This window comes from Pygocentrus nattereri, chromosome 24 (assembly GCF_015220715.1).
Source record: "Pygocentrus nattereri isolate fPygNat1 chromosome 24, fPygNat1.pri, whole genome shotgun sequence".
Taxonomy (NCBI): domain Eukaryota; kingdom Metazoa; phylum Chordata; class Actinopteri; order Characiformes; family Serrasalmidae; genus Pygocentrus; species Pygocentrus nattereri.
In genome coordinates this window covers 11,239,130-11,259,333 of record NC_051234.1, presented here as the reverse complement: position 1 = coordinate 11,259,333, position 20,204 = coordinate 11,239,130, and the positions used below count along the sequence as shown (strand labels likewise).

General features: G+C 40.1%; 3 protein-coding genes across 5 annotated transcripts; all 3 read left to right on the top strand.

Annotated features, from left to right (window-relative positions):
• The first annotated feature begins 1,014 nt into the window (after positions 1-1,014).
• On the top strand, positions 1,015-10,103 carry LOC108437363. Its single transcript, XM_017714405.1, has 7 exons — positions 1,015-1,024; positions 1,153-1,400; positions 2,594-2,748; positions 4,467-4,567; positions 6,332-6,509; positions 9,250-9,423; positions 10,071-10,103. The coding sequence occupies exons 1-6, from the start codon at positions 1,015-1,017 to the stop codon at positions 9,251-9,253; spliced, it is 696 nt and encodes a 231-aa protein (XP_017569894.1). The 3' UTR covers positions 9,254-9,423; positions 10,071-10,103.
• LOC108437361 lies at positions 10,041-12,232 on the top strand. The gene is made up of 3 exons (XM_017714404.2): positions 10,041-10,238; positions 10,853-10,963; positions 11,780-12,232. The coding sequence occupies exons 1-3, from the start codon at positions 10,041-10,043 to the stop codon at positions 12,194-12,196; spliced, it is 726 nt and encodes a 241-aa protein (XP_017569893.1). The 3' UTR covers positions 12,197-12,232.
• A 757-nt stretch (positions 12,233-12,989) lies between these two features.
• On the top strand, positions 12,990-20,148 carry zp3d.2 (zona pellucida glycoprotein 3d tandem duplicate 2). Of its 3 annotated transcripts, XM_017714416.2 has the most exons (9): positions 12,990-13,047; positions 13,755-14,188; positions 15,594-15,706; positions 16,278-16,381; positions 16,502-16,676; positions 18,318-18,429; positions 18,526-18,614; positions 18,706-18,788; positions 19,887-20,148. In XM_017714416.2, the coding sequence occupies exons 1-9, from the start codon at positions 13,041-13,043 to the stop codon at positions 20,045-20,047; spliced, it is 1,278 nt and encodes a 425-aa protein (XP_017569905.2). In that variant the 5' UTR covers positions 12,990-13,040; the 3' UTR covers positions 20,048-20,148. The 3 variants fall into 3 exon arrangements, with proteins under 3 accessions (XP_017569905.2, XP_017569904.2, XP_017569903.2); XM_017714415.2 differs by lacking the exon at positions 12,990-13,047 and having other exon boundaries at positions 13,501-14,188; positions 18,706-18,779; XM_017714414.2 differs by lacking the exon at positions 12,990-13,047 and having other exon boundaries at positions 13,505-14,188.
• Positions 20,149-20,204: the final 56 nt, after the last annotated feature.

Below are 20,204 nucleotides of genomic sequence, written 5' to 3'. Positions count from 1 at the left end.
CACGCACATATCCCTCCACCATGAATGGATTTTTAAGCTGAAATCATCTCATAACTATCAATAAGCCTCAATCACCAACCATTTTAAAGAAAAAATTCTTCTTTTCACAAATATTCACCAATGTCTTCTTATGTGGGATAAGAACAGAATCTACACACACTCAAGAGCACAAAGGTGAGAACAGTTCTGCGCTTCAAGAACACGACACCAATCTGACACAGACTTTTTCGTAGGACCTTTATCAAGAACACACTTAGGGAAGAAATTAGGACGATATATGAGAATGAGGCCCATTCTCTGACATCAGGCAGTGAATTCATAACTATTTCATGTAGGAACTTTCTGTAAGGGAGCTTTCAGAAGTGGACGTCTGGTTCCTATCACCACTACTATGAAAAGTTTCTCTAGAACAGAGCGTTTCACACCAAACCACTCTGAATGACTAGAACATTCTGTGCCATGAACACAGCATTAGACCACGGCAACAAGTTATTAGTCTTTGAGAAGAGCCTCAGTTTATAGTACAAATAATACTTTTTCCATTTTTGTTGGCTTCCCCTTCAGACATTTGCCTTGGGTCATGTTCCCACACACCAAATTCAACTGAATATTATTCAGAAACCACATAAGTATGTGGAGCATTTATCTAGAATCAATTTTTGTGGTTTGGAATCTCCCTTAAAATGTCTGAACACCCTACATAGTCCACTTTGCAGGGAACTAATAGGAAGATTAGACGGAACCCACTGATTACCTGGGACAGGTGTCATAATTTAGGCTGGAAGCTGAACTCTGGAGGTCATCAGAGTCTCCAGAAGGAAGGCTGGTGAATCTGCTGCTCCAGCACTTCACATTCTGTGGCGGCTGTGGTGGCTAACATGGGTCATATTAATCCATCACTGTCTGTTTGGTTCGCTGTGGATTGCTGTGGCTTATGCTGCTGAGAAGAATCAAGACCAGTTCAGCCCTTTCCGATCCACCAAACTGGAGTTTCCCATCGAGCTCAGGCCAATGATGAGGGACAGTGAGTTTGTCCAGCATACGCAACATCTGGTGCCTCCTCATCTTTTTCTTCCAATGTTCAGGCATGCAGCAGCTCCATTTGTTAACAAGGAGCATTTCAGACCAGTGGTTGGTAGGAGAACCTTTCAGAGCACTTTAACCAATATTTTAGTCCCTTTAGTCATCCACAGCACATCCAGGTGGTTCCTGTGGACAATAAACATGGTGTGGAGGTGTGGTGTGGCTACAGGAAGGTTTCTATTCGCATAAATACAGCAAAGATTAGGGTTAAAGGTGCAGATTCTGACTTCTACCTGGGGACGTGTCCCATATCTCGCTCCATGGGAAGCTACCTCTACTTCCACTATGACCTCAATGACCGTGGTAGTTCATTAAAGGTAAGGAGATGCAAAAGAACAATGCTGAATACAGATACCAGAGTCATGTACATCTTCAATGGTAAAACCAATATTTGGGTTTCCAATAAATCTTTTTTTAGTGCTTGGGTGCAGAGAGTCAGGGTAGTTTGGTATGAAATGGTTTATTTATTTATTTATTTATTTAGAGTGGTGGTGATGGGAACCAGGATAATGCCATGACTACAACACAAATATAGTCATTTTATTTACTATCAAAACCACCAGTGAACCTACATGAGTCTTCTGAGTTTATATGGAATGTTGATGATGGAAAATGGTGGAAATCTGAAGTAATAGTTTTCTTTGGGGACCATTTTGCCTCACAGCACACTGAATATTATGTATCCCTGAATGAGTGTAAGGCCAAAATCTTCTCAAAACTATCATAAAACAGTGTCTCAGACATCAGGCAGAACCATATCCGACACATTCTCCATCAATCTGAAGAACCGTTTCACTGTGCAAAGAACCATTTAAGCATGCAGGTAGACCCAAGATGTTTCTTCAAGGGTTCTTTAATAAAGAAAATGGATGGATATAGAACCATGAACACTTAAAGACCCCTTTGCAGGAGTAAAGGGTTCTTTGCATGGTGAAATGGTTCCTCAGGTTGATGGAGAATGTGCTGTAGATGGTTCTGTATAGCTCAAAAAAGGGCTAATCTGTTATTACAATGGCAAGCCTGTAACAACAGAATCCTTTTTCGTGCTATATAGAAAACTTTTCAAAAAAGTTATACATAGAACCATCTACAGCATATTCTTCATTAATCTGGAGAACATTTCACCATGCAAAGAACAAATTTAAGCATGCAGATACACAATTAAAAAGATGGTTCTTCCAGAGTTCTTTAGTAAAGAAAATGGTTTATATGAAACCATGAGCACTTAAAGAACCCTTTGCATTATGAAAGCGTTCTTCATATTGATGGAGTATACTGTAGAGGGTTATATGTAGCACAGAAAAGCGTTCTTCTTTTGTTACAGACTTGAGGTCATAACAGATGAATCTTTTCCAAAAAGGTTCTATATAGAACCATCTACAACACATTTATCAATTTGAAGAACTGTTTAATGGTGCAAAAACCCTTAATCATGTAAAGGAATCTGAGTGTTCATGGTTTCATACAAAACCATTTTCTTCACTAAAGAACCTACTATCTGCTCCAAAAGGCCATTAAGCGCTTCAGAGCATCTCAGTTTCTCCTCAGACAGTTGGACATCATCTATTCCAACAGTGTTGAGTTCACGCCAGCAGGTTCGGAGGACGAGGAGGAGGTGATCAGAGTAATGCCGCTAACCCTGCCCATCCAGTGTCTGTATAACAGGTAAACCTGCACTACATTAGCAAAGTCTCCAACCTCTTAATGATACTGACAGGCTCATGGGACTGGAGACATCAGGCCATGCCATATGTTGCCAGTCCTCCAGGGTCTGGCAACCTCACCAGCCCAGGTGAGGCACCGTCTTTGTGATGTTAACAGAGGTGGGTCGTCTTCTCCTATATCCCATGGAAGCAAAAGAACGCTGCACTGACCTGTGGGATATGCGTGTGGGGCCTCCTGCTCTGAACGTGGATGTGATTCCTGCCAGAGTCGCTTGTCTATTCACACAGACAATTCTAGCTAGGTGCCACCACTCATGTTCATGAAGCACCTGTGGGCAGCCACTGTGCTGTCCACTGTGGGTGGTGATGCTTTCTATGATGTATTCCTGGCACATGTGTGACACTGTGGATCAAGGGGTGTTAAATGCCCTCACAACTTAAGAAATGGAATGTTGCATCCATCAGGCATGCACAATCATGCCTGGTCTGAACTCTGATGTCATGTCACTTTGCTATGAGCACACTGGCCAACCTTATCACAAGATAACACCTCACAACAAGTGTGGGCGTCCCAAGCCGTCCCCTGAGGTAACACCACTTCAATCAATTTACATACTGCTATTCCATGACTTTTTGGCATGTCAGTGTGGAAACATGGGGTTGGGAAACGGAATTCGGTTTCTTTACTGTTTCTAGCGAAGTCAAAGAAAGTGTATTTGTTTTGTCCCATTAAACGTCTCTGAGGTGTTTCTGGGACAGAGTGTAGTTTTACATCTGTCAGTACAGCTGAGTGAAGATTAGGGCAAGAACAGCAACAATACAAACACAAACAGCACAGAGCTTCAGCAGATATGACTGTAGCTTCTTCTTAATGACTTATTGAAAAAGCTCAGCTGTTAGAGTTGAAGTCTAAGCTCATAAAAGCAAACCAGATGACATCACTGTTTGCTCCAAACACTCATTTTAACTCTATATTCTTTATAACTGAATATATTCTGCCTCACGTGGTGGGTAGCGCTGTCGCCTCACAGCGAGGAGGGCCTGGGTTCGATTCCCCGGCTGGGTGACTGGGGTCCTCTCTGTGTGGAGTTTGCATGTTCTCCCCGTGTCTGCGTGGGTTTCCTCCGGGTTCTCCGGTTTCCTCCCACAGTCCAAAGACATGCAGTCAGGCCAATTGGACGTGCTAAATTACCCCTAGGTGTGAGTGTGTGAGTGACTGTCTGTGTCTGTCTGTCTGCCCTGCGATGGACTGGCGATCTGTCCAGGGTGTATCCTGCCTTCCGCCCGAAGACTGCTGGGATAGGCTCCAGCATCCCCCCGCGACCCTGACGGAGAAGCGGCTTAGAAAATGGATGGATGGATGGATGGATGGATATTCTGCCTCAGTAGAGTAGACTGAGTAGGTCAGCAGAAAGCTAAGTGGCTAACAGGCTAGCAGTGCAATAATAAATGACAGACCAAGTTCAAGCCTTTAGTTACTTAAAATGAAGACCTACAAGTAAAGCATGTTTCTAGAGGCCTGTTACAAGCTTTAAATGTCTTTTTAAACTACAGCTGGCAACAAAATTCAATATAGTGCTGAGCTAAACCAGCTAGCTTGAAAGTATTGTAATGCTAGCTAGCTAACATGGTGAAAATATTGGAAGCATTATCGAAGCACTAGTTTAAAAACAGATTTCTACCTCTGACATATCATTTGTTGGGGGTTTTTCCTCCTAGATTTCACTATTCTTATAAAATGGGCTATGTTCCCCACGGTCCGTGGACATTCCGGAGGACCCTGGGTGCCAAACACAGGTTCACTTTGTCCGTGTGTAACGGTGAGGTTCTCCACTGTCTGGCTCATATTTGACCTTTATGTTTAATTTCAGTATCTGGTTCTGCTCCTGGAGATTCCCAGTCTGGAGTTATTAAAGGTCCTTTATCATGCAAAACTGAATATTCCTTAATTTCTTTGTTTGTCTGGGCTGAAACACTGCCTATAACTTCAGTGTGAGTGGATGGAGCTGAACTACTGTAGGCTGGATAAGAGGATAAATTTAAATGTGCTGGGTTTTGTAACACTACAAAATGGGCTGTTTATGCAGTTCAGTTTACATGTATGAATTGCATGGACTGAGTGATCAGTCTTACTTTTACAACCCCATTTCCAAAGAGTTGGGATTCTGTGAAAAATGTCAATAAAACCAAAATGTGATGTGCAGGTCATTTAAATCCTATATTTCATTGAAAACAGTACAAAGACAACATATCAAATGTTAAAACAGAATTTTTATAGATTTTTGAAAAATATTTATTTGCCAATTTTTAAATTTGATACCAGCAACATGTTTCAAAAAAGTTGGGACTGGGATAATACAAGGCTGGTAAAGTTGCATAATGCTAAAAAAAACACCTGGTGGTTGATTGGCAACGGGTCAGTAACATGACTTGGTACAGAAGAGCATCTTGGAGAGGCTGTCTCTCAAAAGTAAACATGAGGGATTCACCACTCTGTGAAAGACTGCACAATTAAATAGTGCAACAATTCATTTACGTTTACAGCATTTAGCAGACGCTCTTATCCAGAGCGACTTACAAGAAGTGCTTTGTCAATCTAGAGAAAGTATCTTTCAAGACTAATGTTTCTCAACATAAAAAAGATCTTCTGCTTTTCATAATTTACGGTACATAATATGATTAAAAGATTCAGAGAATCTGGAGAAATCTCTGAATGTAAGGGACAAGGCCTAAAACCAATATTTGCTGGCTCTGACCTTTAGGCCCTCAGATGGCACTGCGTTCAAAATGGATATGATTTTGTAGTGGAAATCAATGCATGTGTTCAAACACTTCTGAAAACCACTGTCTGTGAAAACAGTTCATCGCTGCATCCACAAATTCATGTTAAAACTCTAAAATACAAAGAAGAAACTATGTATAAACAGGATCCAGAAACACTGCCACCTTCTCTGGGCCTAAACTCATTTAAAATGGACTGAGAGGAAGTGAATAAGTGTCCTATGGTCTGACAAATCAACATTTAAATTCTTTTTGGAAATCATGGACACACTGTCCTCCAGGCACCATTAAAACTGAATGATTATATTTTTATATATGTTTTGGCAAAACATGCTGCCATTCAGATGACATCTTTTTCAGTGAAGACTTTGATTATTTCAGCAAGATAATGTAAAAGCACATTCTGCATGTATTACAGCAGCATTGCTGTGTATTATTTCTCAACTACAGCAGTTTCTCATTTCCTGAACACTTGGTGTTGTTAAAAGAAGAGGTGATGAAACACAGTGGTAAACACGCCCCCATCCCAACTTTGTTGGAATGCGTTGTTGGCATCAAATTCAAAATGGTCATATATTTAAATAAAATTTCTCATTTTCAACATCTGATATTGTCTTTGTTGTATTCACATTTTGCATAGTGTCCCAACTTTTCTGGAAATGGTGTTTTAAATAAAATCCTGGTTTTGGTGGTCAGGTGTGTTAGAGTGGGGAAACCTTCAGACTGCTGGACCACCAAGGCTGCTGAAGGCCTGTTTGGTGATATAACCCGGTTCTGGTGTTCTGTTCTGGTGAACTCAACAGAGAAATGGGAGATTCTCGCTGTAAATGAAGGAGTTGGTCTCGGGGAACCGCTATATTTCGAAGCCGCTGCAGCTGACGTCTTGGCGGAGGACGAGAGGATCTTCATCAGTTCTTGTCATATGACTGCATCCAAAGATCCAAACTCCACCCCACGACATGATCTTATCAGCAATTCTGGGTAATCTTCTGCTTAAACTAACAGTTTGGTGAAAAATCAACTTAAGCTAATTCCCCATGATTAGCATCACATTTCTTAAAGATCCCACAATCCTACAGCTTCCCACTGAGAACCATTTATAATATTAATGTACTTTTTCGTACCAAAGAACATTCATAATTCATTACTACACACTTAAATTATTCTTTAATAAAGAAATGGGTCCATATAGAGCAATGAACACTCAAAGGACTCTGCATGATTAGAGGGTTCTTTGCATCATGATGGGGCTCTTCAGATTGATGTAAAATGTCTTTTGTATGGTTCTATGTAGAATCGTTTTGAAAAGGGTTCTTCTATTATGACATGCTTGACAGTAGAAGAACCCATTTTGGTACTATTTAGAGAATTCTATATGGAACCATCTCAATGCAAAGAACATTTTATTCATGCAAAGATTTGAGTGTTCATGGTTCTACCTAGAACCATTGTCTTTACTGAAGAACTTTTCTTCTTTAAGAGTCTACATGACCATGTTCCAACCTCTCTTAATTTAGCTATTGTCATGGCGCCTTTAAGACTGTATGTAAATGAACTCTGTTCTGATTAGCTGCCCTGTATTGCACTTCATTCAGAAAGCAGTTCAGCAGATAACTCTTAATGTCAATGTGATTGGGCGGGGCTAAACAGCTGTGACTAGACATGGTTTTGTGACATCACAAGTCATTTTTTACAGCTTAGTTTCTGTATATAGAGTGGAGAGTGAATGGTTCATTCTGAAACTTTAAATATAGTTTACACATTGTCAGTCTATCAAAACCCAAAGGAAAATCAGATTTACCATGATATGAGCCCTTTAACTATTTCGAATAATCTGGCCAATTAAGACAAATCAAGCTCTTACAGACAAGCTCTCCAGAAAACATGGCTAAACAAGGTAAAGTTATGGTGTCAAATCATCTAACATTTCTAATTTTGAGATTGTAGTAGTAATAATAATGAGTATTTAAATTATTTAAAAAATTTTTTTACTTGTGTTGAGTAATAATCTTTGAATGATGATTGTCCCCCAGTTGCTCCCCGGGCGCCGTGGATAGGGCTGCTCACTGCCCCCTACTGTGTGTTCACTAGTGTGCATGTATGTGGGTGTTTCACTGCATGGATGGGTTAAATGCAGAGGTCAAATTTCAGAGTGTGCAAATACAGTGACAAATGGTTCTAATTCTAAGGATGACGATGATGAGGAAGACTAGGTCTCAATTGATTTGAATAGAACATTACAGATTATCTACTGTTTTTCAAATGAATCCTGTGAAAGTCTGTTTATTCTCTACAGTGTTGGGGTCTAAGACCAGGGAGAGGTTTAGGACTATGGCTTGAGGTTGGAGTGAATGTTGGGGGGAAATAAGGTAAATAGTGTTTAGTATTAAGCGAGTCATTCTTTCCCTTTTATTACAGCTTCTATTCTTTTCAGGAGACTCCCTTTCAGTTCCTCAAAGAATCTGCAGGCACACCTCCAAAGTTCAGTTTTAGAAGCTGGTTGATGATTTTCTGAAGTAATCACATTCAGTGATAAAGGGGTCTGGACTCTGGGGTGGTCAGTCCATTGTTCAGCTTCTTTGTTTGATGTTTCCGCCTCCTTTTCTCAGTGAGGTTCTTCTTGATCAGCTACACATCCTTTCAGACCCACAGTGCTGAGTTGTCTTCTCACAGTGGAAGGATGGACAGAAACACCTGTGGATGTTTTCAGATCTGAAGCAGCTTGATTTTCTCCTCTCTCTCAAAGATGAAAGCTTTAAGTGTTGTTTATCTGATGGGGGCAGTTTTTGGAGTCTACAAGCCCTTCCAAGTAGTTGTTAAGAGCCCCATTTTCTATGTAGCTTTAACCAGTTTTTGAACTCCAGTTTTGGAAACTCTTGTCCATCCTAATGCAAGTGGATTATCTTATATCTAATCTCCTCATATTGAGGATATTTCTTCCATAATAAGCTCATTTATCTGCCATTGGAATAAGAATTTTATGAAAAAATAGAAAGTTGAACAGTCTTCATAGACTTGGAACACTTGCATCTTAACATATAGACTAGATTTAGGATTATTTCACTCACCAAAACAATGTTTTTACGCTTGAAGATCTTTTATTGAGTAAGCTTTGTTGAACAAATTTCAGGTGTTTGATGGACAGCAGGAGAACAGGAAGTCAGTCCTGTTTCATTTTAAGACAGTCAAACATCCTCGGGTTTTCATCTGACACCTTTAGGAGGAGGTCAGCAAAGCACCTGCCTGGAACGAGTGGTTACTTGCACAAAAGAAAAATTTTCACAGCTATAATCTGAACAGTAAACACATGTTAATGGAGTTATAATCTGAAGGTGCAGTTATGATCTGGACAGTTAATGCATGTTCATGCACCTAAAATCTGGCCAATAAATGCTTGTGCATCTTTAATCTGGCCAGTAAGTTTATGATCAGCCATAATCTGGACAGTAAACTTGTTTGTGTAGTTGTAATCTGGAGATTGCTATATGCATGTTGTCATGCATGATTTAAAGGACACATTTCTATTTATTCTAAGTAATTATTTGTAAATGCACAATACAGGACAGTCTGGGCTGAAACACTCATATATATTTTGAAGCTCTTATTTTTAAAAAAAAGTGAGAAATGTTTGAATGATCTGCTCCCTGTAATATCACATTACTCTAAACTGTGATAATGTTGCTGTGTCATCATGATGATGTTCATATTTTGCTCATTCCAGATGAAGTTCCTCCAGAAATACACAGAAGAGCAGGAGGAGGTGGTTTTTCAGGGTGGAGTTGAGGAAAGCCTGAGCCCTGCAGAGGTGGACGATGAGCATGCAGTGCAGCAGGTTCTTACCTGGCCAGGACTAAACATCACCCCGGTCAGAGAGGAGGAGGAGGAGGAGGAGGAGGTCAGCAAAGCACCTGACTAGAATGCATGGTTACTTACACAAGAGAATATAGTTTACACAGCTATAATCTGAACAGTAAACACGTGTTAATGCAGTTATAATCTGAAGATACGGCTATAAAGTGAACAGTAAATGTGCATTAGCACAGCTATAATCTGGACAGTCAATGTGCGTTTGTACACAGTAATTGTGTTTACACAGCTATAACCTGGACACTAAACACATTTTTGTACAGCTATGATCTGGTCTGTAAATATGCACTTACACAGCTTTAATGTGGAGAGTATATGCATGTTTAATCAAATCAAATTTATTTGTACACAGTTTCACAGAATTCCAGAAAAGACAACAGTTAACTACAGTTAAAACTTTGTCTTGCATGTTTTAAAGGACACTGAAACACTCATTATGTCAGTCTGAATAGGTGGGGCTAAACTGCTATATGGTGAATAGACAGATATATGTAAATACCTCATAAACTCTATGCTGTTTGTTTGTAAAGCTGTTTGCACAGTTTAGTAATTCATATAATCCACTAATTTTCATGCAAAAGTGAAAAGTTCGCCTTGCAACATCATCTCAACATTACTGTAAACTGATGTCAGTAGGATGTCATCATGATCATATCTTCTCATTCCTGCTTGCAGCGCAACATTCAGGTGAAGTTCCTTCAGAAAGACGCCGAAGAGCAGGAGGAGGGGGTTTTTCGGAATGTAACTGAGGAAAGCCTGAGCCCTGCAGGGGTGGACGATGAGCATGCAGTGCAGCAGGTTCTAACCTGGTCAGGACTAGTCAGCCCAGTCAGAAAGGAGGAGGTCAGCAAAGTTAAATGTTGATTTGTACATCTATAATCTGGAAAGTAAACGTAATTTTACATAGTTATAATCTGGACAGTATACACAGGTTTACGCAGAGATAATCTGGACAGTATGCAGGTGTTTATGCAATGATAATGTGAACTGTAAATTTGTGTTTGCACAGCTATAATCTGGACAGTAAATGTGTTTACACATTTCTATAAATTAGACAGTAAATGTATGTTTACACAGCTATAATCTGACAGGGGAGAGTTTGTCTTGTGACACATCCTACTTTTTATTGTGCTCATTTGTAAACACATAATTCGGGGCAGTCTGAGCTGAAACACCCCTTATCATGTCAGTCAGAATGGGTGGGGCCAAATTGCTGTATGCTGAATATGCAGATATATATAAATACATTGGTTTTTGGGACATCTGAAAAATAATGAATTCTAAACGGGCTGTTTTCACAGTTTAGTATTCTACAAATTCCACTAATTTTCATTAAAAAAGTGATGAAGTAGGTTTTCCATGATCTGCGCCCTATAACAGCATCTCAATGTTGCTGTAAACTGTGATGTTGCTATGATGTCATCATGATGATCATATCTTCTCATTCCTGCTCACAGGTGAAGTTCTTCCAGAAAGATGCTGAAGAGCAGGAGGAGGAGGTTTTTCAGGGTGAAGTTGAGGAAAACCTGAGCCCTGCAGAGGTGGACGATGAACGTGCAGTACAGCAGGTTCTCACCTGGTCAGGATTAAATATCAGCCCTGTCAGAAAGGAGGAGGAGGAGATCAGCAAGCACCTGACTGGATGGAGTTACTTACAGAAAAGTTTTCACAGCTGTAATCTGAACAGTGAACATGTGTTAATGCAGTTATAATCTGAAGACACAAGTGCATTTGTGCAGCGATAATCTGACAATTATAATCAGTAAATAGTAGTAATGATGGGGATTGTTTCATTAAGTTAATTATGTCCTGCATGTTTGAGGATGCATGCTACATTTTTTGATTGTTTTTAAATGAGTGATTAAATGTAAATGTACAATACAGGGCAGTCTGGGTTTTTGTGACATAATACATTCTAAAAGGGCTGTTTTCCACAGTTTGGTATTCTGTATATTACACTAACTTTCATATATCGCTGCTGTTGGAGCAAAACCTAGTATCTCCATTTTTTTGGTCATATTTCAGTTTGACAGTTTTAATAGACCTGTTGCCATTTAAATTGTGTGTGAATTTCATGATGAATAGAGAAACACGAATAGCCAAAATGTGCAAAAATTCTGGTTCCATTGACTTACATTAAAAGTAAAGTTGATTTTTTTTTTTTGATTTGGTTTTTTTTTTCCTCCTCCTTCTCCTGTGAAGCTACTATTTTGGAGAGATGAGGTTTTGTTCCGACAGCAGCGATGTGTTTTGAAACTCTTAAAAGTGATGAAGTGGATTTTCCATGATCTGCACACTGTAACAGCCTCTCACCATTACTGAAAGCTGTGATATTGGTATGTCATCATGATGAGATGTTCTTATCTTCTGATTCCTGCATGCAGGTGAAGTTTCTCCAGAAATATGCTGAAGAGAAGGGGGAGGAAGATTTTAACGGTGGAGTTGAGGGAAGCCTGAGCCCTGCAGAGGTAGACGATGAGAATTCAGTGCAGCAGGTTCTAACCTGGCCAGGACAAAACATCCTGACCAGCCTGGTCAGAAAGGAGGAGAAGGTCAGCACAGCACCTGCCTGGACCCAGGGGTTACTTACAGAAGAGAAAAGAGAAGAGGGGATGCTTACATCAGTGCCAGGCACTCTGATGAATAAGGAGAGCATGATGGGCACTTTTAGAAGGCTCTCGCAGAATAACTGGAACCACATGACTGGAAAAGAAAGTTCCATTACTGCAACCGAGAAACCTAAGGGTGTTGAAGCTAGTATGTCTGCGGAGGACACAGACGAAAAGAAGACACTTTTCTAAGAGCTGAGGAACCTGCAGAGTGGAGTAAAGATCACCAGTGACCTGAGAAGACAGAAGTGATGAAGCTGTTCCATTTGTACCTTAACATGGTCTTATTCCAAGTTATCCTTTGGTCCGTATGATAAAAGTGCCAAAAAGGGTTCTTGGGATGGAGGCTTTCAACGGAAGGTTTTTTAAGGTACTTTAAGTATTTGTGAGTGTGATGTGTAATATAATGGTCCTATACCACTGGCGTGTCCTGAAATTGTACATCCAAAATGAAAGAATGTATTGGGACCTTTTATTTTGTAATAGAATGTTCTTATGTTCTTGGTTCTTCTCTTAAGAATACTTCTGGAGCTGTGCTGCATTGCTTTTATGGAGAAAAACACAATTTCTCTCATAATAAAGTTCTGCCTTGGTGACAAATAATGTGTAGTCTTTGTTAGGCACTGTTCCTGTAGGAGCATTTATGCAGTACCCCTGGTTTGGAGATTTTTTTTTTTATGGGGGGGGGGCTGGGTGTTGTAAGAAATGGCCTAATATCTTCACTGGTTGATAAAGTCCATCAAAACCATTTAAACATCTTTACATTTGATGTATGGGTGCCTGCTCCCCTCTTAAAGCTGTACCACAATTGAAAAAAGGAAGGAGAAGCGGCTTAGAATATTTAAGCTAAAGCCTAAGAAAAAGCCCCTTCTGATGCCTCTTGAAGGTGGGTGGGACTTTTTTTAGAAATCGACAGGTGCATTCAAGTTACGTGGACTAATGGACCTAAATGTGTTGGTCACAATCACCAAATGTATGTTGAAAGTGGAAAACAAAGAGCAGCATCTAATGAAAGGAACACCTTGCTAACTGTTCAATGAAGGGTAGGCCTATTATGCTTTGGGATTGCGTGGCAGCCAGTGGCAGGAAAGTTTACAGAAGTTAATAGAAGAATGGATATATCCAAATATTAGCAGATTTTGGGAGAGTGAAAATAGTTCTATATAGAACAGTAACCACTCAAGGAGCCATCTGCATGCTTAAAGGGTTCTTTGGGTTCTATATACCCTATAAGTAGCTAGCATAGTGTAGTGAGCAACACTTCTGTCCTCTGCACTGTAGACTTGGGTTCAGTGGCAAACACCCTGCACCATATCAAGAAGAGTCCTTGGGCAAGACTCCTAACACTGCTTGTGTAAACTAATCAAACCAAGTCGCTCTGGATAGGAGCGTCTGCCAAATGCCGTAAAAGAAAAAAGGGTTGTGTTGTAGTTCTGCTATACATGCATTTAGAACCAACCACTGGACACATGTTACACCGTTAGGGTCCGTTATGCTTAACCCTCAGTGATTTCTGTGGGGTCTTTCAGGAGGATATTGCTGCCTGCTGCATTCACACCCCACCCAAAGTGCACATGCGTCTAAGGAGGGAAACGCTGCACGTGCACTATAATTCCCGCCAACCCCGAGGCATTGTGGGATACCAGTCAAAGTTATAGAGGCCGGTGTTCCGCAGCGCTCTTCTCTGAGTATATAGAGTCTTCTAAGCTTGGTATGGGTGTAATTCTTCTGTCAATGTGCATTTTATTAGGCTTGCTTTCTCCGTGCGCGCGTGCCGAAGAAGGCTCGAGCGTCTGGGCTGAACTCGTGCTGCCGGAGCTCCGTGTAAACCAGAACCAGCTCGGTCCGCCATACCTGCACCTCCCGGTCTTCTTGCACACCAGGGTTCCTCTCCTGGACAAAGCCCACTTCTCCCCCGCGCGCGGCTCGGGGCTCGAGAAGCTTCCCGAGCGCATGAGGAACGTGCTGGTTCCTCCTCCAAGGCCCACGCGGCCTAGCGACGCCGAGAACGGACGAAACCGCCTGCGCGTGGCTTGTAGTGCCACACAGATGCGCGTGAAGATCCCCAGAGAGACGGTGGGCTCTGCTGAGGGGCTCAGGCTGGGCACGTGCGATGTGAGCTGGTCAACAAAGCAGCACCTGGTCTTCCTTCATTATCTCCACCAGTGTGGGATCAAAAGAGAGGTAGAACATCCGCGCGCTCCTGAGTGAAGACGCGCTTTCTCCTTAAACTGATGGTTCTTTAATAAAGGGAATGGTTCTGTGGAGTGCCTTATAGAACCATTTCATGCTTAAATGGTTCTATGCATGGCCACATGGTTCATCAGATTGGTGGACAATGTTTTAAATGGTTCTGTGTATCTAGAACCTTATTGAAAATGGTTCCGTGTACCACCATAAAGGGTTCTCTTCTTGTTATAAGTCATAACCATTGCATTGCAGAACCCCCTTTTGGTGCTTCACTTTTAAAGATGGTTCTTTAGTACAGGGTACAAGGTTCTGCTTGCAGCAATGAGTGCTATCTAGAACCACTACTTGCTTAAGTGGCATATGTTGTATATGGTTCTATATAGCCCAAAAAGGATTCTTTTCTTTTTACAAGCTTGACTTCATAATAGTAGAAGAACCATTTTAGTGCTATATAGAACCCTTTTCCAAAAGCTTCTATATAGAACCTTCTATAGCACATTCTCCACCGATCAGAAGAACCCTTTCACAATGCAAAGAACCATTTACTCATGCAAAGGGTTCTTTGTGTATTCGTGGTTCTATGTAAAACAGTTTCTTTATTGAAGAACCTTTTTAAGAGTGTCATTACGACTATAATAATATTTGCACTCTTTTTTTAAATTGTGATTTTGATATGATTAATCTTTCGGCCTTAGTTCCTCAAGGGTTCTTTAGTAAATGGAGTGATTCTGTTTAGAACCACAAGACATACACAAACCACATGCCATATAGAACCCTTTCATGCTTAAAATGGTTAAATGGTTCTTCACACTGATGGAGAACTAAGTGGTTCTGTATAGCACCGCTTTACTGTTATGAACTTGGCACTGTAACAGTTGCAGGACCCTGGTGCTATGCTCTTATGAAAGACACTTAAAGTAATGCCAGTGGTTCTGTGTAGAACCAGGAACACTCAATGAATCGTTGCATGGTTAAACGGTTCTTTGCACGGTGGTGTATATAGCACCAAAACAGGTTCTGCTATTGCTATGATGTCAAACTTGTAACAACAGAAGAACCCTGTTTGGTGCTACATGCAATCATTTAAGCATGAAATGGTTCTGTCTTTACTGTACCCTTGAAGAACCGTCTTTTGAAGATTTGTAGTTTAAAACAAACATTTCAGGCAAATGTTTTGGGTTTAAAGTTATTAGAGGTCACTGTATTTAATGCTACACTGTAAAAACGGCTTATTCAGCCTGGAAGAGTGACTTGATGTGGTTGAAAAGCAGCCGGGCTGGTTCTGATCTCCTAAACTTTCATTCTTGAGTTCAATTAGTCCAGTTCAGTTAGACAGAAAGACATGAAAGCTAATGCTGTGCCCATTGGCCCTGATCTCTGCTCCTGTTTTTGGATACAGGTGATAAATGACAGGGTGGTTTATTCCAGCATGCTCCACTACACCCCGCTGGAGGCCTTGGGGTCAGAAAGGCCTCTCCCTTTCTCTATACCTGTCCAGTGTCACTTCAACAGGTGAGTTCTGGATGGCGACTGTCTAAATCTATAGATCATCCTAAACTATAACTACAGAAAGCAAGGCAGTAATATACTATAGATATCTGGTCAAACTGGTCACCTGCATTAGTAAAACCGTACATTTAAAGGGGAATTTTGCAGATTTTTCCGAATTTCTGCATGTTGAGATGTGAAAATGGTCATTCAGAGTGGTTTGGTGTGAAATGGTTCAGTTGTCTTTACAGTGGTGGTGATAGGAACCAGGGGTCACCATGACTACAACACAGATATAGACATCTGACATTTTAAAATATAGACATTTTATTTACTATCAAAACCACCAGTGAACCTACAGAGTCTTCAAAGTTTATATGGAAAGTTGATGATGGAAAATAGTGGAAAATCTGAAATAATACACTTTCTTTGGGGACTATTTTGCCTCACATTTTGACACAAGTCTGACTCTAAGTTTCTCTAGAGCAGAGCGTCCACTCTGAATGACTCTGTTTACATCTTAACTTTGAATTGTTGGAATTCCTCATTAATGTCAATGCTTTCCTTCCTGTAATGAACTCCTATCTGCTTTCAGGTTCCACTACTCCTACAAAATCGGTTTTGTGCCTCAGGTTGAAACCCTGAGGCTCTTTAAATCCATGAAGACGAAGGGCAGTGTCTCTCTGGGCGCGTATGACGGTAACGCCGAGGTTTTGATCCTAAATGCTGCCAGACTGTTGTGTATCTTTATCGTTCTGCTGGTATTTGAGGTGAAGTCTCAGAGTGACAGCTGTGGATGCTTGTGCTGTTCTGTTTCAGCTCAGTGGAGCAGACTGAACTCGTCTGAAGGCTACGTCGTCGGTCAGCCAATGTACTTCGAGCTGGACGTTTACTCCGTTGAAGAAGGCGAAAGGTTATTTGTGAACTCGTGTCACGTGACCATGAACAACTCTCGCCTCTCCACGCCGCGGTTCAGCATCATCGACAACTACGGGTAAGATCTGCCTGCAGGGGAGCTTCCTATATTGCTATATACACTGTTAGAAATATTCTGTGCAGGTAATTTTATTTATTTTTTGTTGTTCAAGGTACAAACAGTGTAAATGTTCCCTCAAAGGTACAACAGGGGTTTTAAGGTCTGATTGTGAACCTTAAATAAGTTTTTCTAGGAAAAGTTCATATTTGTACCTTTTCATAACCAAATGTTTTAAAACGAGAGTAAAATAAAAGCCTGGAGATGTGGAGTCAGTACAGCTTAGAAAATATCATTTCAGTGGATTATGGTACAGTTATGTTCCCTGACTAAAGGTGCTGAGATGGAGCCTTGAGGGTCCCACCCCATCATCTTTGAGCTGACCATGATATGATTGAATCATACCAACATAAATATTTATTTTGGAAAAATGAACTAGATGCATAACTGTGACTAGAAAACAATCTACAGTCGTGAAACTTGGGTGGTGATAAAAACATGAAGCGTTTGATTTACAGTTCATTTTGGAAAAATGTGCACATTTATTAAATATTAATCATATTTTTTATTCATTCAACCATTCGATTGTTGATGCTGTTATTTATTTTTTGTTAAATTTATTTTTTGGTAATCTGAAAGCAGCTTCTGCACACCTATTGGCTGGCATTGTTTTGATTTAAAGTTATTTGCATTTATTCAATCACGTCGGTGCTTTGGTTACTCAGAACGCTCATCTGGAGGCGTGATTGGTCAAAGTGATCACCACACAAAGCTGAGGAAGCTAAAGTCCTGTTTGCGGTGTCAGTAGTGCAGAGGGCAGTGTGAAAACGTGAATGATATTTACTCAGCTTTAAATCAGTAGTATAGAGGTTGTTAATCTGTAAATAGTGCAGGTCTTCTTTTACTGCCTTAATGTGGAAGATATAGAAACTGTAATATTGATATAGGAACTGAAGAACTGTACAATTTGATGACTCATGAACTAATCTGAACAGCTACACTACTGATACGATTAGGTCAAATATTTGGGCTGTACGATACAAACATTGAATATCACTATGATAGACACAATAAATTATTATGGAAATGGTTATGGATATGAAGCAAGTAAAAACTTTTTTTGGGATGTGTAAACAGAAATCTAACTGATCTCTCCTTTAAAATACAAAATTACCAAAGCGGTTTCTGTTGTGCGAAATAAACAAATGAGATGCTAACAGCTGTTTACATCAGAACTTGGAAATTGTGCACTGATGGTCAGCATCACCCAAATGGCTTTTTCTGCAAAAGCTGCAAAACATATAAATGCATATTTGTTATATAGGCATGAAAGAACAAATGTTTGTTTATTTTTTTAAATTCAATGCCGAGTGTGAGAACAGTCCTATTTGATGTGTACCGGCCTCTAGTTCAGGATGGAGTGTTTGAGCTGCTGTTTCTTGTATCTTTTCTTTTTTTTTTTAAATAAATCATTGGTTGTTGAGCCTAATGGTTAAGTCACTTGTGGGAGAGCAGCGTGCAATCCCAGCACAGAAAAGCTTGTCTAAAGACGTCTGTCTGGCCTCCTGTGACCTGATCATGGAACAGCTGAGCAGCCAGCTGTGCAATTACTTTTGAACCCTTAAAATGGGGAATACATATAACTGCTCTGATTTTGATCAGGTGCATGGTGGACAGCAGGAGCAGCAGCGAGTCGAGGTTCCTGAAGAGCAGCAGGAGGAACGTGGTGAGGTTTTCTGTGGAAGCATTTGTGTTCCAGGGAAAGCTGGCAAAGGTAATAGAACCTCACAGATGGTACGGATCTGTTCTGTAAGGGTTTTGTGTTCGGTCTCCATTTATTCTCAGCATTTTTATTTATTTCCTCCAACAGCAACTGTATATGCACTGTGAAACTACAGTCAGCAGTGTGACTCCAACTGCAACCTCAAAGTTCTGCACCTACAACCAGAAGAGCGGCAGGTACGATGAGACGTGACTGCACTCTGTTTGTATTCCTGGTCCTGGTTCTGGTACTAGTTTGCTCTTGGCTGTGTGGTTCTTCTCTCTGTAGATGGGAGGAACTGTACGGCTCCAACGCGCTTTGCTCCTGCTGCAACTCCACGTGTCTCCCTGGCGCCCCCACTGGTGAAGAGTGTAAATGACAACTTTTTTTTTTTAAAACAAAAATAGTTAATGTTTATGGTGTGCACTGCTTTATAAAGCTCATTTTAATCTGTGCTTTCAATTAGTGAAGGTTTGGTATAGGAGTTTACAGGTATATTACACTTGAAAAACTTGTTGGGGTTACAATTTATATGTATTTATATTTATGTATACATTTTACACCTTCTTCTAAACTAACAATTACACCTTCTTGAGCCTCAATTTAGCAGTATTGTCTTTTAAATCAATCATAGAATTCAGAGCACAAACATTTTTCTACTATTTTAACTACAATAATCTACACATGACTATGGAATATATAAATTAGATGACATAAAGAAAACAAATGCCAAATAAATATTATAAAATATACAATGAAAATTGTTCTCAGGACTTGTCACTGGTGTTACTGCATAACAAAGTCTCTTATTTTGAAATAAAAATCACACCATCACTTGACTTCCTTTTACCGTTTTCTGAGGATCTATGAAGAAAAGCACATGGTCCACTGTCTCTTTCAGTTATCAGATTTTTTTCATTCAGCCCATGGTTTCATATGAAGCTTTTAGCTGAATTCACTGGTGTGACTGACTATAATTGTGGAAAAAAAAAAAAAAATACAAATGGATTAAATTACATATTTTAGTGGATATTCTATGATTGACATGTGGTTTGATGTTCTGTTGCAGTTTTGTAAAACGCATTGTTCATCAAAAATGACTCTGGTATTACCTTTATGTGTAACACCAATGAGGATCAGTAACACCAGTGACTCCTATGGACAGATAGAAAAGTAAACGTTTCTGTAGAATGACCCATAAACTTCTTTCATGTGAGCTTTACTTTTAGCTGAAAATAAAAGTAATTAAAGCCTTAATTAATCAGGGTCTCTGAAGATCCTTAAAATGTCCTGTTTCTGGAAATCTGTTGCACTTTAAAACAAGACTGTAAAACTGTAAATTTAAAGTATTAGAGTTCATGGTTTAATTATTTAAATTTTTTCGTTATGCACTTTATAAATGTTGTTTAGAAGAGCTTTGTTTATTTTTTTGTATTATCTTTATTATTGTTATTTCTGTTCCCCAACAGCCAACAAAGCGGTCACCAGTGATTCGAGCTCCCTGCAGGTGGATGAGTATGTTGGCGAAATCACAGAAGAGAGCTTGAAAGTGGAGCATCTGACCGCAGTGCCGAAGGAGGACGCAGTGGAGCCCCGCCGGACCTTTGAGGAGGTATTTGGGCTGGACTGAATTAACAACCTCAATGTAGGACATCTGATGGAAGTCATTCTCATTCACTGATGCAAAATGACTTTCCAATCAAACGTCAATAAAAAAAAACAAAAGTCTAATCTTGTTTCCAGTTTGTTTAACATGTTAGAATCATAATCCCTCCCATGGAGTGCAA

What these genes read in the sequence shown, in the direction of transcription:
- zp3d.2 (XM_017714414.2), top strand. Translation starts at nt 13,718, where the DNA reads ATGGGTGTAATTCTTCTGTCAATGTGCATTTTATTAGGCTTGCTTTCT. An exon ending in TCCAGGGAAAGCTGGCAAAG is followed by an intron (nt 18,430 to 18,525) that starts GTAATAGAACCT and finishes TTCCTCCAACAG; the next exon opens with CAACTGTATATGCACTGTGA. An exon ending in CGCCCCCACTGGTGAAGAGT is followed by an intron (nt 18,789 to 19,886) that starts GTAAATGACAAC and finishes GTTCCCCAACAG; the next exon opens with CCAACAAAGCGGTCACCAGT.
- LOC108437363 (XM_017714405.1), top strand. An exon ending in ACCGTGGTAGTTCATTAAAG is followed by an intron (nt 1,401 to 2,593) that starts GTAAGGAGATGC and finishes CTGCTCCAAAAG; the next exon opens with GCCATTAAGCGCTTCAGAGC. An exon ending in CACTTTGTCCGTGTGTAACG is followed by an intron (nt 4,568 to 6,331) that starts GTGAGGTTCTCC and finishes TGAACTCAACAG; the next exon opens with AGAAATGGGAGATTCTCGCT.
- LOC108437361 (XM_017714404.2), top strand. Translation starts at nt 10,041, where the DNA reads ATGATCATATCTTCTCATTCCTGCTTGCAGCGCAACATTCAGGTGAAG. An exon ending in GCCCAGTCAGAAAGGAGGAG is followed by an intron (nt 10,239 to 10,852) that starts GTCAGCAAAGTT and finishes TCCTGCTCACAG; the next exon opens with GTGAAGTTCTTCCAGAAAGA. An exon ending in ATGAACGTGCAGTACAGCAG is followed by an intron (nt 10,964 to 11,779) that starts GTTCTCACCTGG and finishes TCCTGCATGCAG; the next exon opens with GTGAAGTTTCTCCAGAAATA.